The following is a 22912-nucleotide window of genomic DNA, read 5'->3' as shown; positions in this document are numbered from 1 at the left end:
TATATCTTGGGGCTTTGGCTTTCAATTTTCCATGACCTACATTAGCCCAAGAAGTCATTTTTCACCCATTCAAAAAAAAAGAATTATAAAGTACTCTGCAGCAACTGGAAAAACATTAAGCTGAGACAAATTTGAAAATCTTGAATTTATTCCAGTGGCATTCGAGCCACTCTTCATGCCAAAACAGAACCTTCCACAAATGCATCTTCCAAAGGACAAACCTCAGAACAATTTCCTAAAACAAAGCAGTATCCAGTAACTAAATTCTCCAGAATTATTAAAACGTTTGGAGAATATTGATGCTTAATGAAGAATACTTCCATATTTTTTCTGCCATTTCTTACAATCTTGTCTATAATGACTTAATTACATATATGTTCTTTTGTTCATGTCTGACTACTTTAATACTCTTCTGTACTGACACCACTTAAAGACTTAAAAATAGATAGAAAACATACTTTTAATATTTCTGATTGTTTTCATTTAAATACCCATGTAATATAGACTTTAATATATATTATTTTCTTAAATCTTTTATTTATATTTGACATATATTTAATTTGGGGGAGGTGGGCAGGCAGACATGTACATCCCCCACCTCCTGCCCAAGGATGACTGGAGGTGGCAAAAGTGACCTTAATTCTCTGTTACCACCTTTCTTCCTGAGTATCTTTATCCCTCACGTATGCAAGGAGCTCATATGCCATTTAAAAATGTTCACATACAGCTATAAAATAACTATTCTATGTTGGGATTCAGATGCTACTGTCTTTTGCCTACAAATGTTTGCTACATTATTTCTAAGCAAGAGCAAATGGTTACAGATGAGAACTTCCAGCCCAAATTACAAATTCTCAGGCGAGAACTCCTGACCTGCAGTTCTACCATTCCCAGAGTCTCCTGGGAGGTCCCTGATGACTTATTTTTTCCTGCATCTACAAGTACAAATGGAACTACTCTTCTGCTTTGTTAAGATAGAAAGATTAAGTTCCTACCTCAAATAATGTTAAAAACCCAAAGGGATAAATAATTTGAGTAAATATTGAAATATAAATGAAAAAATACATATAACATTTATTATTAAAATTAATTTTTAAAAAAGTATGAGTTATCATAACCGTGTACTTTATAAATTCATAATAATTTTCATCAGTGAGCATCTACCACTTTAAGAAAGCTGACAGATACCCACACGTGAATACACATGGTTGACAAAAAAAATTTAATGAAAACTGTAGCTATTAAAAGACTGAGGGCTTTTTATTTTTGGCTTTTGCTTTAGTTTTAATTCTAGAATGGCCATAGATTCCTAAGTACAGATGGGCAAACAATTTGAAGCAAAGGAAATTCTGATTAAGAATAAAATGAGAGAAAAAAAAAAGAAATCATATTTTCGAACCACATTCTTTTCAGTATTATACTGCAGTTAAGTCTCCATTCTCTCCTTGTCCCCCAGGACTTAGTCCTATATACTTTGTTTCTGGTTTTTTTTTTTTTTTTTTTTCTTCATGGTAATGAGAAATGCCATAACACAGAAGCTAATAACACATTAAAATAAATGAGAAGCACTGTCGAATCTTTATCACATTCAAGCCCTTTGTCCTTGTTGATAGATCAGAATCCAAAAATTGTTTTTTAAGTTTTTAAATGTAAAAGTCACATATTTTAACAGTCATGATTCAAAGTCAGAAGAGTGGTGAGCAATTCCACTATAAGACGCTCCAACTACAGAAGCTTGGGTGGTAGAAATACAGTAAGCTCCGGCTGCTCAGAGAAGGGACAGGCAGAGTCCACGAATGCACGCTTAACAGGCAAAGCAAGCACAGGCTGGCGGTGGGGAAAGATCACAAAACTGGTCCCTTCACAGGAAGAGTCCAGACGACGGAATAAGAGCATCTTCCAAAAAAATGGAGGGGCAGGAGGGCTTCTTCCCTGCCTTGGGGGCTTTCAGAGCCCAAATTCCACTTAAAGGATCTTTGCTCTTCCTTTAATTTTCCTATGTTCTAATCATCCCCTTTCCTTTATTCTTTTATCTCCCCTGACAGTCTATTATTAAATCCTAACCTCTCATTGTCTAGAATAGGGTGGGGGCAAGGGGGGTCTGCTTCCTTCAAAATTCTGGGCTGTTGGTGCCTCCGTTCTATAATCTCTTCCATTCAAATCTCAAACTGTCAAAATTACCTTTGCAACTTAGAGCCCTGACTTTCCTGTGCCATTCCACACACTAAATGTTTTCCTTGTATTCACGTGTCTGTCATCAGGGTCACCTCCCAGAGAGGAACTTCCCACTTTAGTCAGATTCCCTAATTAAGTAAAGAAATATGTCCCTGAAAGCAAAGGATAAAACTTCCTCTAAGGGGACAGGGCTGGAACAGGGCGAGAAACCTAAGAGCCAAAACACAAACGTTCTCTCCACAGCAATATTTCAAACCTATTTCAACAAGGGTGAATCATTTTGTCCCACTACAAATCACTTTTTCATTTGCTAAACTGAGGTGGCTTTCAGTAAAACTCACTCCCCCACCCCTGAAAAAAATCATTCTTGGCAAAGCACCAATCACACCAAGAAGCTGAAGTGACCTCCTCACAGAGGCAGCGCTATGAGAAGCTTGAGGACTCAGCATCCAACTGCCTTCTGGGCCTACCTGGGCATAGGTCCCACTGCAAACCACTGCATTCCACTCAGTCACGTTGACACAGCTTGGATGGCGGATCAGGTAGTTGTCCATTCGTCCCACATAAGTATCCTTGTACCCTGTCACAGAGCCATCAATGTCATGGAATATGGAGTTCTTATCCCCATCCAGCTCACAATCTTCAAACCAGGGCCCAGGTTTTCCAAAGAAGACATTCAGAGAGACCTGATGGCAGTGAAAACCAAGGACATCACAAAATAAGGGCTCCTGCCATCTCGGCATCAGTCTTCGATGACCCAAGTGCCTGCCCATCACACAACTGCTTTAAAGTGAAAACAGTTTGGAGTTAGGGTTCATTGTTGGTAACTATGGCACCCAGTCAATCAGAGTTTTCTACTTAATTAATAGCCTGCTTGGGGGAAAAACGTCTAAAGCCTTACAAAGGTCAATTGGCAAATATTGAATCTCATCTTTTTATTCCCTTTTTCCCCCCACTGAAAACTATTAACCTGCTCTGACAAAACTAATTATGGTAAGGGAAACGAACAGAGTTGAGAGAAAAAGAACTATGAAGTTGTATATATAGAGTTGCCAAAAATTATAAATTCCACACATAAGACCTATGTATTTCCCTGCATGCAAATTATACCTCAATTAACTAAAGACCTATTAAAGTATATCTTTAGAGCTAGTTAATGTATTTCACCCCAAAAGCTTTAGCTACTTATTCATATGACCCTCCCCACCAAAAAATAAGTATAGTTCAAAACTGATATATCATGTAAGCCGTAGCTTAGTATATCTGGGTTACTACTGAACTCACTGAAATCTGCTGAAATGTGTAGACTGCTGTCTCTCTCTCCTCAACCTGACCATGCCCAGCTCAGTAATTTTTATATCGGGTGGTTAATTTAAAGCCTTTACTAAACGTGTACAAGTGACCTGCAAAGCAGATTGCAGATGACAGTTTATAGCTGCTTCTTATTTGTGGAAAATTACTGATTTCCTCTAACATTTCTTTATTCTTATATCTCCCAAGGATATTTATCATTTAGATAAAGCTACTCATTGGAAAACAGTGAAGTTTGTAGTCAAGTAGGTCCAGATTCTTAAGTTTTACAGTTTTCTTTTTCCTTTGTGCCTCCTATGGTTAAATTTGAGAAAAGCTCATAGTACATTTTCTACCTATTTATGCAGAACAAATTTTGCAAACTGTTTCTTTTAGAAACTATTCCCAGAGTATCACCACCACAGAAAACTCCAAGCAGGATGAACCACTGAACTTAACCAACATGCATGCTCTTATTATAACATTTCAAAAACTGCTTTTCAATGTGACCACATCAGTGGTCACTGAACTCTATGCAAGGAGGTCTATGGGGAAGTCCACATGGGAGTAAGCAAACAGCCAACCTTCACACAGGAGAGGTGCTCTAAGGTTCACCATAAAGGGATGGGGATGTAGCTCAATGGAAGAGCACCTTGACTAGCAAGGCCCAGGAGTCAATCCCTAGCACTGAAGAAGAAGAAAAAAATCTTCCTACTTATTTTATATGGGAAAACATCTCTTAGTATGGCCCACCTCTTAACCTGGGGTCACGGCACCAAAAAGAAAATCAACCAATTAAGCCAAGAACCTAATTTTTGCCCCTACCTCAGTTCTATGCCCTAGCTGTTTTAGAAAACTAGATAGAGACTGATAAACCTATCTTGAGCTTTATTTTAAAGTGGTCAACCATAAAGTTTGTGACATGAGTGAGAGAACTGAGAACTTTGAGCTATTCTCCAGTTTTGGCTTATGTCACCACCACCGTGGACCTGGCAAGATGGCGAAGTCCTGCGAGTCCATAATCAGACTGTCCTGTGTATTACGGACAACAGGGAAATGGTGAAACTGCTAAGAAATTCACTTCTATGGGCTACTACACTGTAAACAATGGAAGTCTATCTTCTTTGCAATTTTTATAAAATCCACCCAACAGTTCATAACAGAACACGATGTTGATCACACTTCCCAGCATTCCTTTGTGTCCCCAATTTTTTATCTTCCAGTTACCCAGAAAAACAGCTCCATATAAGTAAAATACCAGATAGGTCCCAAATCCTCCTAGTGGAGATGGGGCTATAGTACTAGCTTATTATACTCAATTTCCCAAAATCATAAGTCCTCATGTTCCTGTGACATGCCCCCTTTGTCATCACTTTAAGTCATTTACCTAATCAAGATTATCACTTGAATGTCAGAGATACCCCAAGTCACCTGGGACTTCTGTTCTTGCCTTGAACTCAGTGGGAAAGAGTGAATGGGATTAGGAGTTGCACGTATTCTTCTTCCCCAACATTAAGATTTAGTATAAACCCTTTGTGTTTTTGTCCTTCAGAATCTGTTATCCCTTCTTTTCCCACTAATATATGTGTAGGAACCTTAAGAATGTACTTACATGTGGACCAAACTTCACAAGGGAAATGTTATTTCTGGGGGTTATCTGCCAGGTATTCTTCATGAGGAAGCCAATTGCACTGCTGTACCTATCTGGAGTTGGCACATATTTTTTAAAAGTACTCCTGGTGAGATGAATGGGCCCGTCATAAATCTGAAAGCCTCTAATTGGGAATGTCCTGTTAAAATACAAGATTTTGTTTTATGCAGATAGGCCTGCCTCTTGACCAGCACTTACTTGTGTTATACAAACTGCTAAATATCCTGTAAGTGCTAAGCATAATTCCAGGGTACCAAAACAAGTCCCTCCTGGAATAAAATATATATATATTGCAGTGGGAACGATAAACAAAAAAAAAAAACAAGTGAAAATTTCAGATACTGAGTGCAATAGAGACAAAAAGACATAAACACAATAGACTGAGGGAAGATAGGCTCCTTTTGGATAGAACAGAGGTCTTGTTATAGAGGTGACTTTGGATTCCTTGCATCAACTCAGTTAAGATGATTTATTGAGGGCTGGGGGTGAAGCTCATTTATGGAGCACTTGCCTAGAGTGCGTAAGGCTCTGGGTTAGATCCCCAGCACCAAAAAACCTCCTCTGAAGCCACTAAATGACAGTAAAAGGGTGAAATGATATAAATAAAAGTAAAAAGCTTAAGTCCTCAGGGCTTGCTATGTCAAAGGGCTGGCTAGATTGAGAACTTCTTTGTTTTCATATCCTTCCTTTCTCCTTAGCCTACTAATCATAAATCTTTAGCCAGAATTAATGTACAAATCCTATAATATTCTCAATTCCTTAGGTTTAATTTCCTATTGAATTCTTTAATCACACTGCAAAGATTTCTACAGTAACTAATTACAGCTTGGCGATATGCTACAACAAAAGCATACACCCTAACAAGAAAACCCAGTATTCTGTGTGAAAACCTGTGCATCGTGCTATGTTTCTAAGCACATAACTCAAAATGGTTCTCCCTCATAGAAAATATTATAAAAATCAGTACAACAAAAATAATCCATTCATCAATGTGAAATTTGTTTTGAAAATCTTCCTGGGCAAACAAAAACAAATTTGAAATCAAACTGGAGGACAATGTCCAATAAAAAAAAATGAAATCAAATCACCCACCATGATACTGCAGCCCATTCCCCAACCAATGTGGCTCCTTTTTTTTTTTTTCCATCTACACTATTAGGAGAGGCAGGTGCAGCCTAATTATGTTAGCTATTAAAAAAATTCATTAGGTTCTTTTCCCAGTGGCTTCCATGGGATTTCTACATACTATAGCATATCCTGATGCTCAATATTCCACAAAGACAAGCACCACTGGGGTACATCTTAGTGGCAGAGGATTAGTCTGACATGTGCAGGCCCTGGGCTCAATACCCAGCACCACCACAATAAAACAGAGTCTCAGGAAGCCAGGCACAAGGGCAGAGAAGCCAAACACAGGCCACCCTTTGCCAGAAACTAGTAAAGTTGAGAGTCTGTTTGCCCAATTCTCCTACCTCTGACCCAATATCCAGAGAGTGCACTCTTTTAAGGAGCTGATTCTTGATGAATATGGCATAAACTTACATTTGAGGTCTTTAGAACATGCTTTGAATTTTCTCTACCTGGTTTTCTCTCAAATAAAATAAGGACGACACCAAACAGACTCACAGAACTGAAGTAGAGATTAATTAGTTAACAGTTTTCTAAAAGCTTTGAAGAATCTTTCTAGTGCTAAGTACTATTTTAATGGCTCTGATCATGCTGACAGAAAACAAGCCAAAAGTCTGCCCCTCCCCTAACACCTCAAACACTGTGAATTATACAGTCGTGGTGGGGTTTTGAGTCAATTTTGGCATCAACCATCTCCTATTTTCTAGGACTCGTTTTCAAGAGGTAATTTCCTTTTTCCAGTGGCTATTTCTGAAAACCAACATCACAAACCGAGGGAAAACTGACCTAATGTCATAGTTTATGGTTTGGCAACTTTTTATGTCTCAAGAAAGTAAAAAGAAAAATAAAGAAAAAAACACCAGCTTACATAAGGTCTTATGTAAGAATTAAGAAACAAGGTAGACTTCCTTGTTATAAAATCAATGATAGAATCTATGAAATGACTAATAGTTAATGCATGAAATTTAATGAGGATAATACACACAATGATAATAAGAGGAGCAACAGTAAGATAGGAAGTTACAGTAGGAACCAATCTATCCAGAATTATTACAGAAAATTTTTCAGTGTTACATTTTCCTTCTATTGCTTAAATTAAAAATCTCTATTACCAAAGCAATGTTTACCTATTCCGAGGTAATGTCCGAGGCTTCTGGTCTATTCCTCCAATGCCAAAGTACTTGTTCTGACCACCCTGAAAACCGTAATTCCTGCTCTCCCCAACAAAGAGGGATTCAGATACCTCCTGGCTGGAACCTTCATCACTTGGGAAGCTTCCATCACTGTTAAAATGAAGACAGTCATCAGCTCCACTCCTTCAAAAAATTCAAGTTTACCTCACAAGAATGCAAACTATAACTTAAATAGCTTAAAAAAAACAAAAACTTCAAAGCCAATACCTTTTTCTATTATACTTTCAATTCAATGATTATCGAATCACCAGGAACTGACTTTAAACTGTGAAAATACCTCTTATAAATTATTAAGTGCCTTGCAATTTACACAGAAACAAAGGAAATTTAATTTAATAGCCACAACTGATTGGTCTCAAGCAACAGCACTGCAAATAAGATAATAACATGGCGACAACAATGATTACCATCTGGAGAAAAATATTAACACAAAAAGTTTAGTTCTTAATGCTAAATTAAAGCAGCTTCTAAAAGAAAAATATTTTTTTAACCTCCTATTTCTCTTTCTCTTTCAAAGCCTATTTTTTAAAAAAAAAAAACTGCAGTCTAAATCTCAAACGCTTTCTTCTAAGCAAAAATTATGACTGGCTTGTTCCTCTGCGGAATTCCAGCCAGATTAACCTACTGCTTTGGTATGAATTCAATTAGTCAATAAAAATGTATTTTTGGCCCTCTAGTGGTACCAGAAAGAGAGTGCTAACTTTTTTTTTTTTTTTTAATGTTCATGAATAATAAAACATTCCTGTGCGTTATCTACTCTATTCTCCACCCGCCTCCCATCCCTGGAAAAAAAAATCTAGGGTAATTTTACCTGGCTTTATAATAATCAAGTAAGCATTTTTAAGCAATTACAAACCTGGCAAAGGTTAGTCCTATTCCATTATCTGCAAATCTGTAAGAGAACAGACGATGACAGAACACTTTAATTTACCGCATAAGAGAGAATTCTCTAATACATAATTGTGAAATCCAGGAAGTCCCCATGTTTACTCTCTCCAACCACACAGAAGCTGAAATGCACAGTGAAGCACAAACTGTAAAGTGGTGGCACCTGGTTCAAATCCTGGCTTTGCCAATTATTAGCTGTGTGACCTTGGGCAAGTTATTTGACCTCTTTCTCCCTTGATTTTCTCATCTATAAGCTGAAATAAATAATATAACCACCCTTAGAGAATTCTCTCTCTTCATGTACTGGGAATTGAACCCAGGGGCACTTAACCACCGAGCTACGTTCCTAGCTCTTTTTATGTTTTGTGATGGGGTCTTGCTAAGTTGCTTAGGGCCTTGCCAAATTGCTGAGGCTGGCTTTAAACTTGCCATTTTCTTGCCTCAGCTTCCGGAGCTGCTGGGATCACATTTAGGAGCCACCATGCCAGGCCTCAGAGAATCCTTGAAGCATTAAATATACTAAATAACTTCAAGTATTTGGAATAGTGTCTGACACACAGTAAGCAGCATGTGCAAGCTAAAATTATTATTTTTAGAATTATTGTTTGGAAATAATTAGATCATAGTATTCTTTTCAAAAATGTATGTGTTGCCTAAGTCATTTCTACAGATTCAGTGTATTATCAATTTCCTCCCCACCTTGGTGATATAAAAGTCAGAAATGATGGTGAAATGCCAAGAAGCTAATGGTCAGTGCCAGGAAAAAAAAAAAATCAAAATCTTCTTTCCAGATGGTTGAACACCAAACCTTTAGCTCAACCTGCATCAGGCCTCTTCAAACAAGTAGAAAAAAAGAAGTGAGAAACTTCCTGCTTCAAGTCATGGTAAGAAATAAGTCAACAGACTCAGTAAGGTGGAATTATACAGCTTTGCTTTGAATGGCAATGGAGAAAAAAAAAAATCAGAAAAACTTTCAGGACTTTCCAAGAAGGGGGGAAAAAAAAAATACAGGTAGTTTCAAATATTTAGTGCTCTGACATAAACCACGTTAGTACATAAAGTTAGATCCTAAGCTTCTGTTCAATCTCATTGCAAAGCTCTCATGTCACCAGACAAGTTCAGTTCCAATAAAAGCACAAGAATGAGACGATTCCAAATATTTGCAGTCTGTTAACTCTAGCATACTTCTTTAGAGCTTGTCTTATTAATAAAAATAATAATAACAATGTGATTCCAGGAATCACCACCATACTTTCATCCTATTGGTTTTAAAAAAAAAAACCTTAAAAACAAATATATACGTGTCATCAGATAATAACATGGTTGAGAATACCCACGCTGAATTCTGAACGATAATATCCCCTCCTCGCACCCATGCTCCATAATCATTGTTTTTAAAAGCAATAAGTCTGTCGATGACAGCAGCAACTCGTGGCTTTTCAGGGTCTGCATCCTGATGAGGTCGAAACCTGAGGGTTTAAACAGAGGGCAATTTTATAAAAAATAAATAAATAAAAAGGAATAAAAATTAGCTGTTTATAGTCATAAGCTGAAGTATCAAGAAGCAGGATTTAAATTTGGCCAAAACAAACATCTTAAGACACAATAATTCACATTTCAAATGTCAAAGAAAAAAAGTAACATTCATTTACACACAACTTCCCACAGAACTGCTTCTTAGCTTCTTATTTTTTTTTTAAGTCAGATTACAGAATGGACACTGCAGAACATTATAAACACAAAAATCATTTTCATTAAAAACAAATACACACACACCCACACACCCACATATACACTTAAACCAGGAAAATTAGCATGTTTTCACAGACTCTTAGGTTTCCTGTTACTGATGTAAACTAATCACATAAAGTAATCGTATATTTCAACATACACATATGTGAATTGAATTATTTGAATTGTGTACTTGTTAAATGTTTCAGATGTAGAAATAAAACTGGGTTTAGTAGTCTAAATCTAAAATAGATTGTATTTAATTGATTTACTTATAAAGCCTGAATTTTGCCTTTTCTCTTCCTTCTCTCTAAACCATTTGTGAGAACCTTAATGAAAAAGTCAAAGACTTGGTGTCAAAAACTAACCACTATAATGACTCAAACAAATAATCCCCTAAGTCTACTACTTCACAAAGTTAGGGGAAGAACTTTTAAAAAACAGACAGCTTTTCAAAAATCAGCTCAGCAGGTTGAGATTCTCAAACATACAGTCAGGAAATAGCTTTGGCATAATGCTACTGTCACACTGACTGGCATATAGTAGGTGCTCTCTAACTGCATGATGTGAGAAGCAGCTCTGTAGAAAGAGAAGCAAGTACACATGCCCCTGGGCACACATGAGCTCAGCACGCCACTCCAAGCATCCACTCCAAGCCCATTGGCTGGAGAGCAAGCAAGGAAGATGGGCTGGAGGGCAGGCTCCTGCCAGATGAGCATGTGGGTCTTCATTCAAGGTGCAATGGGACCAATGGAAGCTTGGAATTGGGAGTGAGGTATCAGGTTTCAGCAGATTACAGGCTGCTATTTAGGAAATGAATGGCCTCCAAGGCCATTCTGGAGGCTGTATTTCAGGCAGATGCTGGAGGTTCAGACTAGGGTGGTAGCAGTGCAGACAGGGCATTCAATCCAATTATGTGACTCAGGGCCTTTACCCTAACTACCTCTGACTTAAGTGGTAAAAAGTCTGACTCTGAGTCAACACGTACTCATCTGTCATCATACTTGCTGCAAATAGCTGTGCAGATATGACACAACATTAAGCAGATAGACGAGTTCTACAAAGGAAGCTGTCTTTACAAGGTAGAAACTATTCAAAAAAAAAAAAAAAAACTACCATAAAGAAACATCTGATTTTCTGCTCTAGCCATCTTACCTCTTCTAAACTCTCTATCCATATAATTCAGTCATTAACCACTTGCTTCAATATCCTTTATTTTAATCTTCTTTCCCCATGTGGTATATAGAAAATATGGCTAACTGTCCTGATTTTTCATCATCATCTATGTGATTCAGCACACTTCCAGCCTTAACTGTCCTCTGCTTTAACTGTACTGGGTGGTTCTAATGTTCTGTCATTTTTTAGATGGCATTTCTCAATTTCAAATCAAGTGCTTCCATGAGTTAAAATTTCCCATTTTTGGATTCTTGTAAGTTCACACACATCTTAAAGACAAGGAAAGGCTCATCTGATTAATTGTGAGTCAACTTCCTCTTTGATGAACTCAGTATCTTCTGTATCCCAAGAGCCTGGCATTTAATTTGTAGACTAGTCTACTACTCATTTATGTTTTAGCATTTTTCGTCATGTCTGGATTATATGAATACAGGTGGACACATTCTATACATTAGTCTCTGCAAAGTTAAACGTATGGAACACAGCTGCCAAATGTCTCATAACTCAACTTCTATACTAAGTTCATCCAAATGGAGTCCAGTTCCTTACCAATCTGTATAGCACTTACATACTGGTAAGAGAAATAATGGGATGCAGAAGAAAGATTATCATTTTCATAACACCATAAACAAATCTCTGATAAAAAATTTAAGCCATAATGAGTAGAATTTTATTGTCAAATCTAGTTAAAATATCAATGGATTCTTAAATATGTTTACTCATCTATTCACACTTGTATTTGTACATATATTAATTATATGTATATGTGTATATATACCACATATATATACACACACAGCAATATTATTTAAATTATATAAATGATTTTTGAAGGAAAGGCGCCAACTGTGCTGTATTTAAAGAGTTACCTGGAGGCACTAAGTTAGCAATGTACACATTACTAGTTCTACAAATTATACTAGTCCTACAAATTATAATAAACCCTTAAAAAGCAGGAGAGACCTTCTAACATAGATTTCTTCATTTGCTAATATTCTTTTGGTGGTTCATAATTTGTTCTCATCTTTATGCTCCTTTTTATTAATTTTATCTTCCCTATCTATCCATTTCATGTGTCGATTAACTATGAACTATACAGTATCTTGTGTTTTACTTAAATAGTGCCCATCATTTCTGGGCTTTCCGATGCTATCTGATCATAGCTCTAAAATATTACATTGCTCAAATTGACCTATGAGGCATCCTGATGAGTAATTTACAAATTACTTTCCCCAGTTTCTCCTGACCTCATGCCCTAGTGATATATTATCGCAAGGATTCTGCTTCACACGTAGATTCATTAACCAACAGTGTGGTTCCTCCTTTATTCCCTTAAGAACAAATGGGCCTGGCATTCCTCTCTTAAATTTCTATTAAAAGAGCCCATTAAATCTAGCACCTGTTCAACTCCATAAACTGGTGAATCAACCTGAAGTATAGAAAAATAATATTTATACCATGTCTACCAAATATGACCGTAAGTTGCCATCTTTCCCAGAAAACTTTATGTCCATCTGAGACCCTTTATTTATTTTGGCTCACATACAGGTTGTAACAGAACTCTGCTGAAATGCTGATCCATATCCCAACCACATTCTGTGGTTATGTAGGAAACAACACAGAGCCTGGCTAGGATGTGGATCTGAGGCCACAAACAACTGAACCAGAATCAGCTTGATCATCAAATCAGGGATCTTTCCCTTTGAAATCGATTCAATGCAATGTTCCATTTTGACCACTAAACATAAACTCTATATGTTTTGGTTTTTCAGGATTAAAGTGAAACATCTTAGTTTAACTTATTTTTCAATGAGTCACACTTTTCTCCAAATATGAGAACTTTTCAACATCTCTTTCTTCTTTCTCTTTCTGTAACTCACTCTAACATCAATTTATCACAATGAAAAAGGAGAAAAGCACCAATTTGTTGGCATTTCCGTAAGATAAATGTCCACACTCAGGACCTGGGACAGCAGAGAAGTGTTTTTCCAAAACCCTCTGTAAACTTTCAAAACGTTATCCCAAATGTGTTGCCAGAGAAAAGAGCACAATGTGCTCCACTCGGAAAGTTCTGCTTTGGCAAGATAAGGCTTGAGTGTGAGTTAAAAGAGCCAGCTCTACCTTGCACTGTTATCCAAACAGAGGTATTCCCTCGGGTCAGCGGCACTGGAGTTGGTTGTTTTGACACCCTTGTCAATAAATAAGCCAGCCTGAAATACATAATAATAGACTAAAATAAATATGCATCCCAAGTTACACCTACATATATTACGAGTCATGTAAATAAGTTCTAGTTTATCACTTCTACCCAGAATGCATGTGGGGGGAATGGGATAAACAGCAGAGCAAAGGCATGAAAAACAATGACATTCCTGGATATTTTTATGATTTTACTCATTCAATCATTCAACAAATATTTACTTAGTGCCTACTCTGCGGGAGGCACCAAGCGTTATACATTAGCTAACAAGTAAAATATGACGTGCAGTTACTGAAGCAGAAACTATCAGGATGACCTGAAATTAAGTAAATAATTACAATCCAACACAAGAAGCTTATGGCAAAAAATAAAACAGAGGAAGACTGAGAAAGGCAGCAGAGAAAGGCTCCTAGATGCGGCCTTTTTCATGGGTGGGTCACCACTGAGGGAATGTTTCCTCCTTAACAGAAATGACCGCGTAAAGCTGAAACCTTCAGGATGGGAAAGAACAACCATGCGTGGCAGGGGAAGGCAGGGAGCAGCTGAAGATCCTAGAGGTAAAAACTCAGGGCATAGTTTGTACAAAAGTCTCGAGATGAGAGAAAGCATGGAACAGTTGAGGGGGGGGGGTGGAATTCTGGATGGACTGATAAGAATACACCACATCACGGGCTGGGGTTGTGGCTCGGTGGCAGAGTACTTGCCTCACACATATGAGGCACTGGGTTCGATCCTCAGCCCCACATAAAAGTAAATAAATAAAATAAAGGTATTGTGTCCATCCACAATTAAAGAAATATTTTAAAGTATATACACACCAGATCATACAAAGGTGATATGCTGCAGGAATCAAGAATTCAAAAACTATCGCAACCAAGGATAGCTTAAGAAACAAAACAAGCAGTGTAGCTGCAAGATGAAAAGGAGGAAAAGAGAGAGACAAGAAATGAAGTAGAAGATGACTTCAGTCCTCCAGAAGAGAAATAAAGATGACCTAGACTCGTGGCAGGAGGAACAGGAAATCAGACAGACTTGAGAACTCGTTTATTAGGTAGAACAGGGTTGATTTAGTAGTTGATAAGATGTCTGGATGGAAGGAAAGGCAGCCAGAGTGGCTCATGTTTTTTGGTTTGGGCAACAAGGAGACTAGTGGTTTCACTCCGTGAAACAGACATTCAGGAATAGGTTAGGGCCTAGAAATAAGGATTTTAATTTTGAACATTTTTTTTAACATGTCCATGAGACACTGAAATGGACCTCAGCAGGCAGGAACATAAACATGGCCAACTTGGACTAGATAGAGATTCGAGAGGCATCAGCAACCAAAGTCATAGGGGTTGGCGTGTGTGTTTCAATGATGGCAGGTTTCTTTTCGTGGACTCCAAGGGTTCGGTTGCCTTTAGCTATAAGTTTTATCCACTAACATAGTCCCAAATTAACAAACTAAAACCTAATTATCCACTCATATTATTTACATTTACTATTACTATAATTAACAAGAGATTACTACCTCATGGCATATGACATTAACAATTTAATTAGAATCAGGTGGTTTATGTACCATTTACAGTTATTAAAAATTGAGGATTTTCACTTTGAGATGTTACTTTCAAAAATTATTAGGCATTAACTCACAAAAATCATAGCAAAGCTATCTCCTCTCCAAAGTATTCACCAAGTGATTCTAAGCTCTTCAAATCTTAACCTATGTTTTTAAAGAATCTGAGTATCATTCACAGAAAGAATTTATTGAACCAGGTGCAGTGGTACACACCTGAGTCAGTGACTCAGGAGGTTGAAGCATGAGGATTGCCACGTTTGAAGCCATCCCCAGCAACTTATTGAGGCCCTATCTCAAAATAAAAAATAAAAAGGGCTGGGGATGTATGCTAACACCTCTGTGTTCAATCCCCAGTACCAAAAAGTTTATTGAACTTTGATATGAGTCACATGGAAGTAAAGGATTTAGTCATATATTATATATATATATATATATATAAATAAATGAAATTATTTAAATACTTTTCAAACACAAAAAGAAACAAATGCATTGATCTCCAGGGCACTGGGGAAGGGGGCAGTGCTAAACACCAAGGAAACTGAAGCTTCTGAATCACCTGTAGGTTACTTGATCTGCAGCATTGTAAAGTAGGTAAAATATTCTTAAACAATATTTCACTATTTATATAATCAGTATTAAATGCCCAAGAGAATGTTTGACCAGACCTGTGATGGACAGAAGGAAGTATGCAAGCTTCCTAATCCCCATAAGTACTTCATCCAACGTGCACATTCCAACCCATAGATGTTGAAGATTAGAAAGAAGGTGAAAGAGAAGGAGGGAAAGGAGAAGACGATGAAGACACAGGGATCAAGTCCATGGCATAAGTAAACAAACTGTGTGTGTGTGTGTGTGTGTGTGTGTGTGTGTGTTGTGCACACCTGTGTATGTACAAACAGAGTGCTGAGAGTGGAAAGGTTAAATGTCTTTTTGATCCCAAATTACTTTCTCCAATGACAAGTTTTACCCAAAACTGACATTTTCTTTGTAATCTCTCTGATTTGAAGATGGCTCCCAAGACACAGGTGTTGGAAACTTAAATCTCATTGCAACAGTGCTGGGAGGTGGGGCCCAGGGGTATGGGCTAGGTCAGGAGGCTCAAGAATTGACTCATACTCATAAAAGAGCTTGAGGATATGAATTCAAACTCTTGCTCCTCTTCGCCCTCTCTTGGCCTTTGTACCACAGATAATGAAGCAAGAAGGCACTCATCAGATACAGAACCCCTCCATCTTGGATTTCCCAGCCACCAGAGCCATGAGCCAAATAAATATGTGTTCATTATAAATTACCCAGTTGGTGCTATATTGTTACATTCTGTTACAGCAGCACAAGAAGGATTAAAACATAATCACAAGAGTTCATCCTTTTACCCTGTAAATCATATGTACTGATAGTTAAAATTTAAGAACCTACCTTAAAACTTGAATGGACCCTGTTGTTATAAAATATACCCAGTGGAGTGAGTTCTGGTTTCTCTAAGAACTGCAATCCACTGGACTCCCCAGTAGGTTCTTTGTGGAATAAATACCATATTCCAGCATCCTATAAATGAAAGAGCATGATCATTAAAGCCTTATATTATAAAGACACTCTATGAATCACCCTCATACCTTAACTGCTTTGCCAGCAACATTAAATCTTTGTAACACAAATTTTTCATTGTTTTTGGTCCAGAATTGACTACAAAGAGCTGTGCACACATCTAGCAGCCTCAAAGCATTATATGAGGCATATTTTTAAATCAAATTTAAAGAAATAATTGACTGATGCTAAAATTTCCTTTCAAAACAACTTTCTCTTATTATCTACTTTACAACATTATGCAGATTTAGAATCAAATAAGCCTTCCATGTGACCAGGACAGCACAGCCTTTAAGCAATGTGGTTTTGTTCTGTTTACCTCCAAACCTGATCAATAGATGAGTCATGCCTATTAAACAACTGTCCACTAGCATGTAGAGCTCACTGACTTCTTTCAAATAACTCCAATGCCCTTCCTGTCCTGAGGCAAATTCGTGCCAAAGGAAAAATAAAAACCACCACATGCATGAATCGGGATGCTGTCTCCGTCTGGAGCCTGTCTGTTCAATTTCAACATTGCTGCCCATAACAGGAGAACAGTTTAAAAATTTTTGACAAAATGAGACATGAAAATGGAAAATCATGTTCTTAATGCCTGTAAAAATTTTTTATATTATGATTGAAAATTGGCCCAATGTGAAGGACAAAACTTCACATTTTGGAACGTTGATTAAACAGGTTGTTCAAACATAAACATACAGTATACAAGGATTAATATTAATTCAAATTCAGTACACATTTGCTTAATGTACACTACGTGCCAGGTGTACAAAAAAAGACTATTCTCAAATAATTCAGTCTTATGAGAAATACAGAAATAACTAAAATATATGTAGTAAGTACTATATTAGTTGCCAAATCCTCTAGGAACATAAAGGAGAGATGAATTATAGAAAGCTTATGTACAAAATGAATGTAATATTTAACTTTTTTCCACGATAAACGTTTACAAATGGGTTTTAATAAAATAAACTACTCTGAAAAAAATGTTTGTCTCTTCAACTCTTTTGGAAACAAAACAGACAACTCAACAGCAGACTCGAAGTGCTGGCGAGAAGTCCAGTAACATACCCCTATGAGCTGAGGACCAAGTGGACCCTCCCAGAATGCAATGGGGTTGAAGGGTAGCATCTGTTTGCTGTTAAACTCTGTGGTGTCAAAACAGGTACAGGAAGCATTGTAAAAGGCAATGGAAAGATACAATGAAGAAACAGTTTGGTTTCCTTTGGGTGGAAAACTCTGCCAAACACTAGTTTTACTGGAGAAGACTTTTTTTTAGAAAGAAAGAAATCCACGAAATGAAACAGAACATACACAGGATGCTTTCATTATTCTTATCGGGGCCCTGGAAGGGCATCTGGTAATCTCACCTCACATTTTCATGGAGGAATTGAAAATTGCTTCATTCTTCAACCCTTGACTTCTGGAAAGAGCTAAAAGAAGCTCTGCTCTGGCTGCTGCCGTGCAAGGCAGCATAGATCAGAAGACGGTGCCCGGCAAGGCTGCAACCTACTCTGAGCCATCCCTTTCCAATTAGACACTCTCGGCACACACCTCGCACAAGCTCAACAAATATTTGATGGAAAATGAATGAATAAAAGCCTGAAATGATCAAATGCCCATGTCTTTGCCCTGTCAAATAAAAATCTTCAAATGACAGGGACCTCCAGTCTACGTTTTATGTTTTAAAGAAAAAGCACAGATATGAGTTCAACTGTCACCTAGTGACACTCATATTCTTATCTAAAAGAAATACCTCCTTCAACTAATCTTTTACTTAATCCTTAGAAATGACGTGGGTATTCCTTTCCTTTTTAAGTTTTTAAATAGTCATGATGTAGCAACACAAATATTTAGGTATTACTGCAATGCTGATATTTCTCTACTGTAATTTTCAGCACAGTTACAGTCTTAACAATATTTGTTCATATTTTACATTAGTAGTTTTAAATCACACTCACTTGTAAGTGTAAATTTCTCCAGGTTTATCAAGGGAAAATTTCTACCATTTAAAAAATATTCTATTTATTTATTTTCTTAAACCTTATTCATGTGTGTGTGTGTGTGTTTGTGTTTGTGTGTGTGTGTCTTAAACAACTCAGTCGATTCATGGCACATCACTTGAGTTTTTAGCTACATTATCAAGGACATAAAATACCTAAAAGCTCACAATCCCTGCATTTAATAAAAGGAAGTGCTACTCAATCAGAGTGACAACTGGGACAGTATTCAAGACTAATCCACTCCCATAACAAAAAGCTGAGGCTTTCTTTGCTCATCAACACTAGAAATTGAAATGATCAGTTTCTTGACAACATAGGACTTAAACATGAGAATCCAGAAAGACCACACATAACATACTACAAATGCACTCTGGAGATGATCTAACCCTGGAGATCAGCTCACCTCATTTCCCCTTAATAAACTATGGAAATGAACTGTCATAAATGATTTAGAAAAACCACCTCAGATGTCTCCTGCTCTCAACCAGACAAGCAGTATCAGAAACGAGGTTCATGCTTGGGTTCCACAGGCACGCAAGACATCACACCCTTATAAACCAAAGCATTTATAAACATGAATAATACAAAAAATAATCTGAAAACACTTCAGTATTATTTACCTGGGAACCTGCAGCTGCATTATCAATTAGATGATTGTTGGGATGAGCGATCCAGAAAGTTGAAACAGCCCTGCAAGGCATTTTTGAAGGTGATTTAAACATTCTTCATGAAAAAGCATGCCCATTAACAACTTCCTCTAAAAAGCCTTCCCCAAAAGTCACAGGCCTTGCCCATCAAACAGGAGTTTTCCTCTCTATCAATTACTCACATACAGTCAGTGGCGGGGACAGGGACGTAATTTCCAAATACTTTATCTCGCATGGTGATGCACATGGAGTTGTTCCTATCAGTGGGGAGGAGAGTGCCTGGCTTGGTAAGGAGTCCCAGATTGTGAAACAAAGTATTTCTCTGCTCAATACCATCTTCCAAAAAGAAACAATGACCTAGTGTGTCGAATCCAATGGTGTCCTTTATCTGCAGAAATACAAGTATATAATGTCATTAGTAACAAGATGGATTGGGATTTAAGTGACAAGTGTGGCTCAGCACAGCACACAGTACAAATGCAAAAAGAAGCTTTTGATCTTAGCAGAAGGGGCAAAGTCAAATTTTATTTCTCGCCGAAGAAGATAATTTGGATGATAAAAAATGTAGGCTTCCTTCAAACAGAAAAATAGCAGAATTCTCAGTAACAGCAGTTTAGAGTAAGGTATGGAGAGAAATAGTTTACTTAAGCAAAACTGAGAAGTCGTGGGAATTAAGGAGAGTCAACCTTTCAATGACAGATAATATCAACGTAATGGAAGCTACTCACCAGTAAGCCATTGGTCCCATGCACAGTGATGCATCTGGAGAAGCTGTGATGAATAGACAGTCCATCCACAAATGTTGTGTGTCTGTACCCGCCTTTATAATCCACGTCCCCACACAGATGAAAATGAATAGGGTACCGCCCCAGCTGCTGCTGACCCATGTGCTTCAATTCCACATAGGAGAGATGGACTGCAGTAAAATTTTTCCTTATCTACAAAACAAGGTAACCAAAAGCAAACTGACACTTCAGAGAAGAGGAAAGAAGCAAAAACTATTGAAGGAAACCAAACATCTGAAGGATACTACATGTTCAAACATTTCTTTTGCACCCTGTTTTCCCAGATCCCTAATTAATAATTTAGGAGATGCTTCATTATATAAGTGAATGCTTTAAAATGCTATAAAAATAGCTTTCAATTAGGAGTAAAATCAATTTCAATTCCTTTCAATTAGGAATAAAGGCAACTGTAACCAGGAAAGCTGCCAACAATGATTTCTGTATGTTTTGACTTGTTCAAATGCAAGTGCTCCCTGACAACTTTGGATGGGGTTATGTCCAGATAAAACCATTTATTAAACTGAAAATACTGTAAGTCAAAAATTCATTTAGGGGGCTGCAGTTGTAACTCAGTAGTAGAATGCAGGCCTAGCACATGTGAGGCACTGGGTTCGATAAAGATATAAAAGATGAAAAAAAATTTGTTTAGTACCCAACCTACAAAACATCCTAGCTTAGCAACAAAGCTAAGTATGGATTCTTTCCCCTCATGGTCTTGTGGCTGACTGGGAACTGCAGCTCACTGCCACTGCCCAGAATCTCTAGAGTACAGAACTGCACAGCTCTCTTCACAGAAAAGATCAAAATTCAAAATTTTAAGTAAGGTGTCTACCAAATGCATAACACTCTTGCACCATTGTAAAAATTGAAAAATTGTTGAGTCAGGGACTATCTAGACTTTGGTCATTCCTAATCTCATTCTTTTATTTCTATAACCTCTGCCAGAGTCTAATAGTTATATATTTCTAAGTTCTCCCCAATATTTTAGTTACCACAGAATATTGTTTGCTTAGGTTCTTTTTTAAAAATTCTTCTGTGATCTGAAGTTGGAGCAATATTTTTAAGCACTAGATTTTCAATGATATAACTAAGAACATAGGAATAACGCTGATCAACATTTCCAAAGTCAGTGAAACAGGAATGCTACAAACACCCACAGCCTAGTCAGTGAAGAAAGTGATTTGGAACACATGTTGCCAGAAATCCAACAGAATACAGAATACTGCCTCCTGTGTACTAAGTACTCAACATTCTTACAGAATAAAAATCCGCATTAAAAATATATACAGAAATAAGCAAATATACTACTTCTCACTCTTTAGTAATATCATATTTTTTAAAGAACCAATTGATTCAGAAATTGTATGCACTAACAACAAGATTACTCATTCTTTTGTCTCTGTATATTTGGGTTTTTCAAAATATATTGATTTAATAAATTCTTAAAGGAACGTTCTAAAACGATTGAGCTATAGGCCCAGGTCAACTAAATAAAGAAGCAATTATTTTGTTTTGTTTTTAAAAATATCCTCATTTATTTAAAAGATAAATAAAATATGATTTCTTTTTATTATCCATATATCTCAACCACTTGAAGGTTTCTTCAAATATGTACTCAACAACTAGGATTTTCAAAGAAATTGTCAAATCCTTTTGCTCACCATGATGTGTCCCCCAAAGGTATCATAATCAAAGAATTGGCACTGATTTTCTGCATAGCATGAGTCCTCCATTTCTCCATGGATCACAATATTCCGGGTGAGAATTCCAACCTCAGCTCTCATGTCTACACCATCTATGATCTCTCCCATGTGCAGGAACTGAGGGGTTTCTGGTCATTGTGAGCAAAGGAAAAAGAATATTCCAAAAAAGAAAATATGGAACTTAGTTCAAAACTACATTCCTCTCCATTCCATAACCCCAAAACACGATCAATAGCTTGTCATCTTTCATTCTCCAAACTTCCAAATCACAGCATCCCAGGAAGAGCAATTTCAAAGATTATCTGGTCCAACCACCCACCCGAAGCCTAAATCCTCATTACCAGTTGTCCTCCCAACTCTCAAACACAGGCAGGAACAGAGAGCTTGCTGAAGTAGCCCAATTCTCCTGTAAACAGCATTAAGGACCTGGAATCTGCTTAATAATCTAGTCTTTCCCTCTAGCTCCTGTCCTTGTTCTAGCCTAGGACATATCAAGAACCAAATGCAGTGAATCTATTTAAAAAAAAAAAAGAAGAAGAAGAAGAAGATGATGATGAAGTAGTTAAAATCAGGGCGTCAAGTTGTTTATGCTCCTACTTCAAAAGTAATCTGCAGTTGGACATTAGCCATACAAAAATTACCATCTTTTCTTTCCCACTCTTGTTTTAGTATTAGTACACATTCTTTTAAATGGCTACCTTTACTGGAAGTTCAGAAGTAATTTCATAATCAGTTTTTTTTCTCTGATGCTCTTAGATAAACTCAGGAAGGAAAAATACAAATAAATCATCAAGTTGAGTTTACAGAGATCAAAATCATGTAGATTTGTCATCAGGAATGGGAATTTCCAAAAAATTTTTAATGCCAGATGGTATCATTCTGGGGGATTTTTTTTAATTGCTTTTATTTGGGGTTTTAGTTTTTTTTATTTGTTTGCTTTGCCTCTGCCCTGTATTATCAAGAGAAGGAAAAGTATAACACTGAATGAAGCGCAGAGAAAAAAAGCTGAGTAAGCCAATCATCCTATTTTAGTAGAAAATGTTCCTTTAAATCTCAAATCTCTGAATGATCTATTACACTAAATTACTGGAAAAAGCTCTGAATGATCTATTACACTTATTGAAGTTACTGTAAACTCTTTTGTTTTATACCATCATTATACTACCTTGAGTACAAAAACAAGGAAAACAATAAGTA

General features: G+C 37.1%; 1 protein-coding gene across 2 annotated transcripts in view; it reads right to left on the bottom strand.

The window, feature by feature from the left end:
- Cemip2 (cell migration inducing hyaluronidase 2) overlaps nucleotides 1–22912 on the bottom strand; it is a 76254-nt gene that overhangs the window by 20214 nt on the left and 33128 nt on the right. For both annotated transcript variants that reach the window (XM_071600580.1, XM_027940134.3), the window contains 11 exons: nucleotides 21674–21843; nucleotides 19956–20165; nucleotides 19410–19615; nucleotides 19201–19270; nucleotides 16410–16538; nucleotides 13354–13442; nucleotides 9663–9794; nucleotides 8294–8329; nucleotides 7372–7527; nucleotides 5078–5255; nucleotides 2646–2861 (listed from right to left, as the gene is read on the bottom strand). In XM_071600580.1, coding sequence (XP_071456681.1) covers nucleotides 2646–2861; nucleotides 5078–5255; nucleotides 7372–7527; nucleotides 8294–8329; nucleotides 9663–9794; nucleotides 13354–13442; nucleotides 16410–16538; nucleotides 19201–19270; nucleotides 19410–19615; nucleotides 19956–20165; nucleotides 21674–21843 — 1592 coding nt within the window. The remainder of the gene's footprint in view (nucleotides 1–2645; nucleotides 2862–5077; nucleotides 5256–7371; nucleotides 7528–8293; nucleotides 8330–9662; nucleotides 9795–13353; nucleotides 13443–16409; nucleotides 16539–19200; nucleotides 19271–19409; nucleotides 19616–19955; nucleotides 20166–21673; nucleotides 21844–22912) is intronic.

This window comes from Marmota flaviventris, chromosome 13, assembly GCF_047511675.1.
Source record: "Marmota flaviventris isolate mMarFla1 chromosome 13, mMarFla1.hap1, whole genome shotgun sequence".
Classification (NCBI taxonomy): Eukaryota; Metazoa; Chordata; class Mammalia; order Rodentia; family Sciuridae; genus Marmota; species Marmota flaviventris.
The sequence above is the reverse complement of the archived record's forward strand: the minus strand, read 5'-3'. Positions and strand labels throughout refer to the sequence as shown.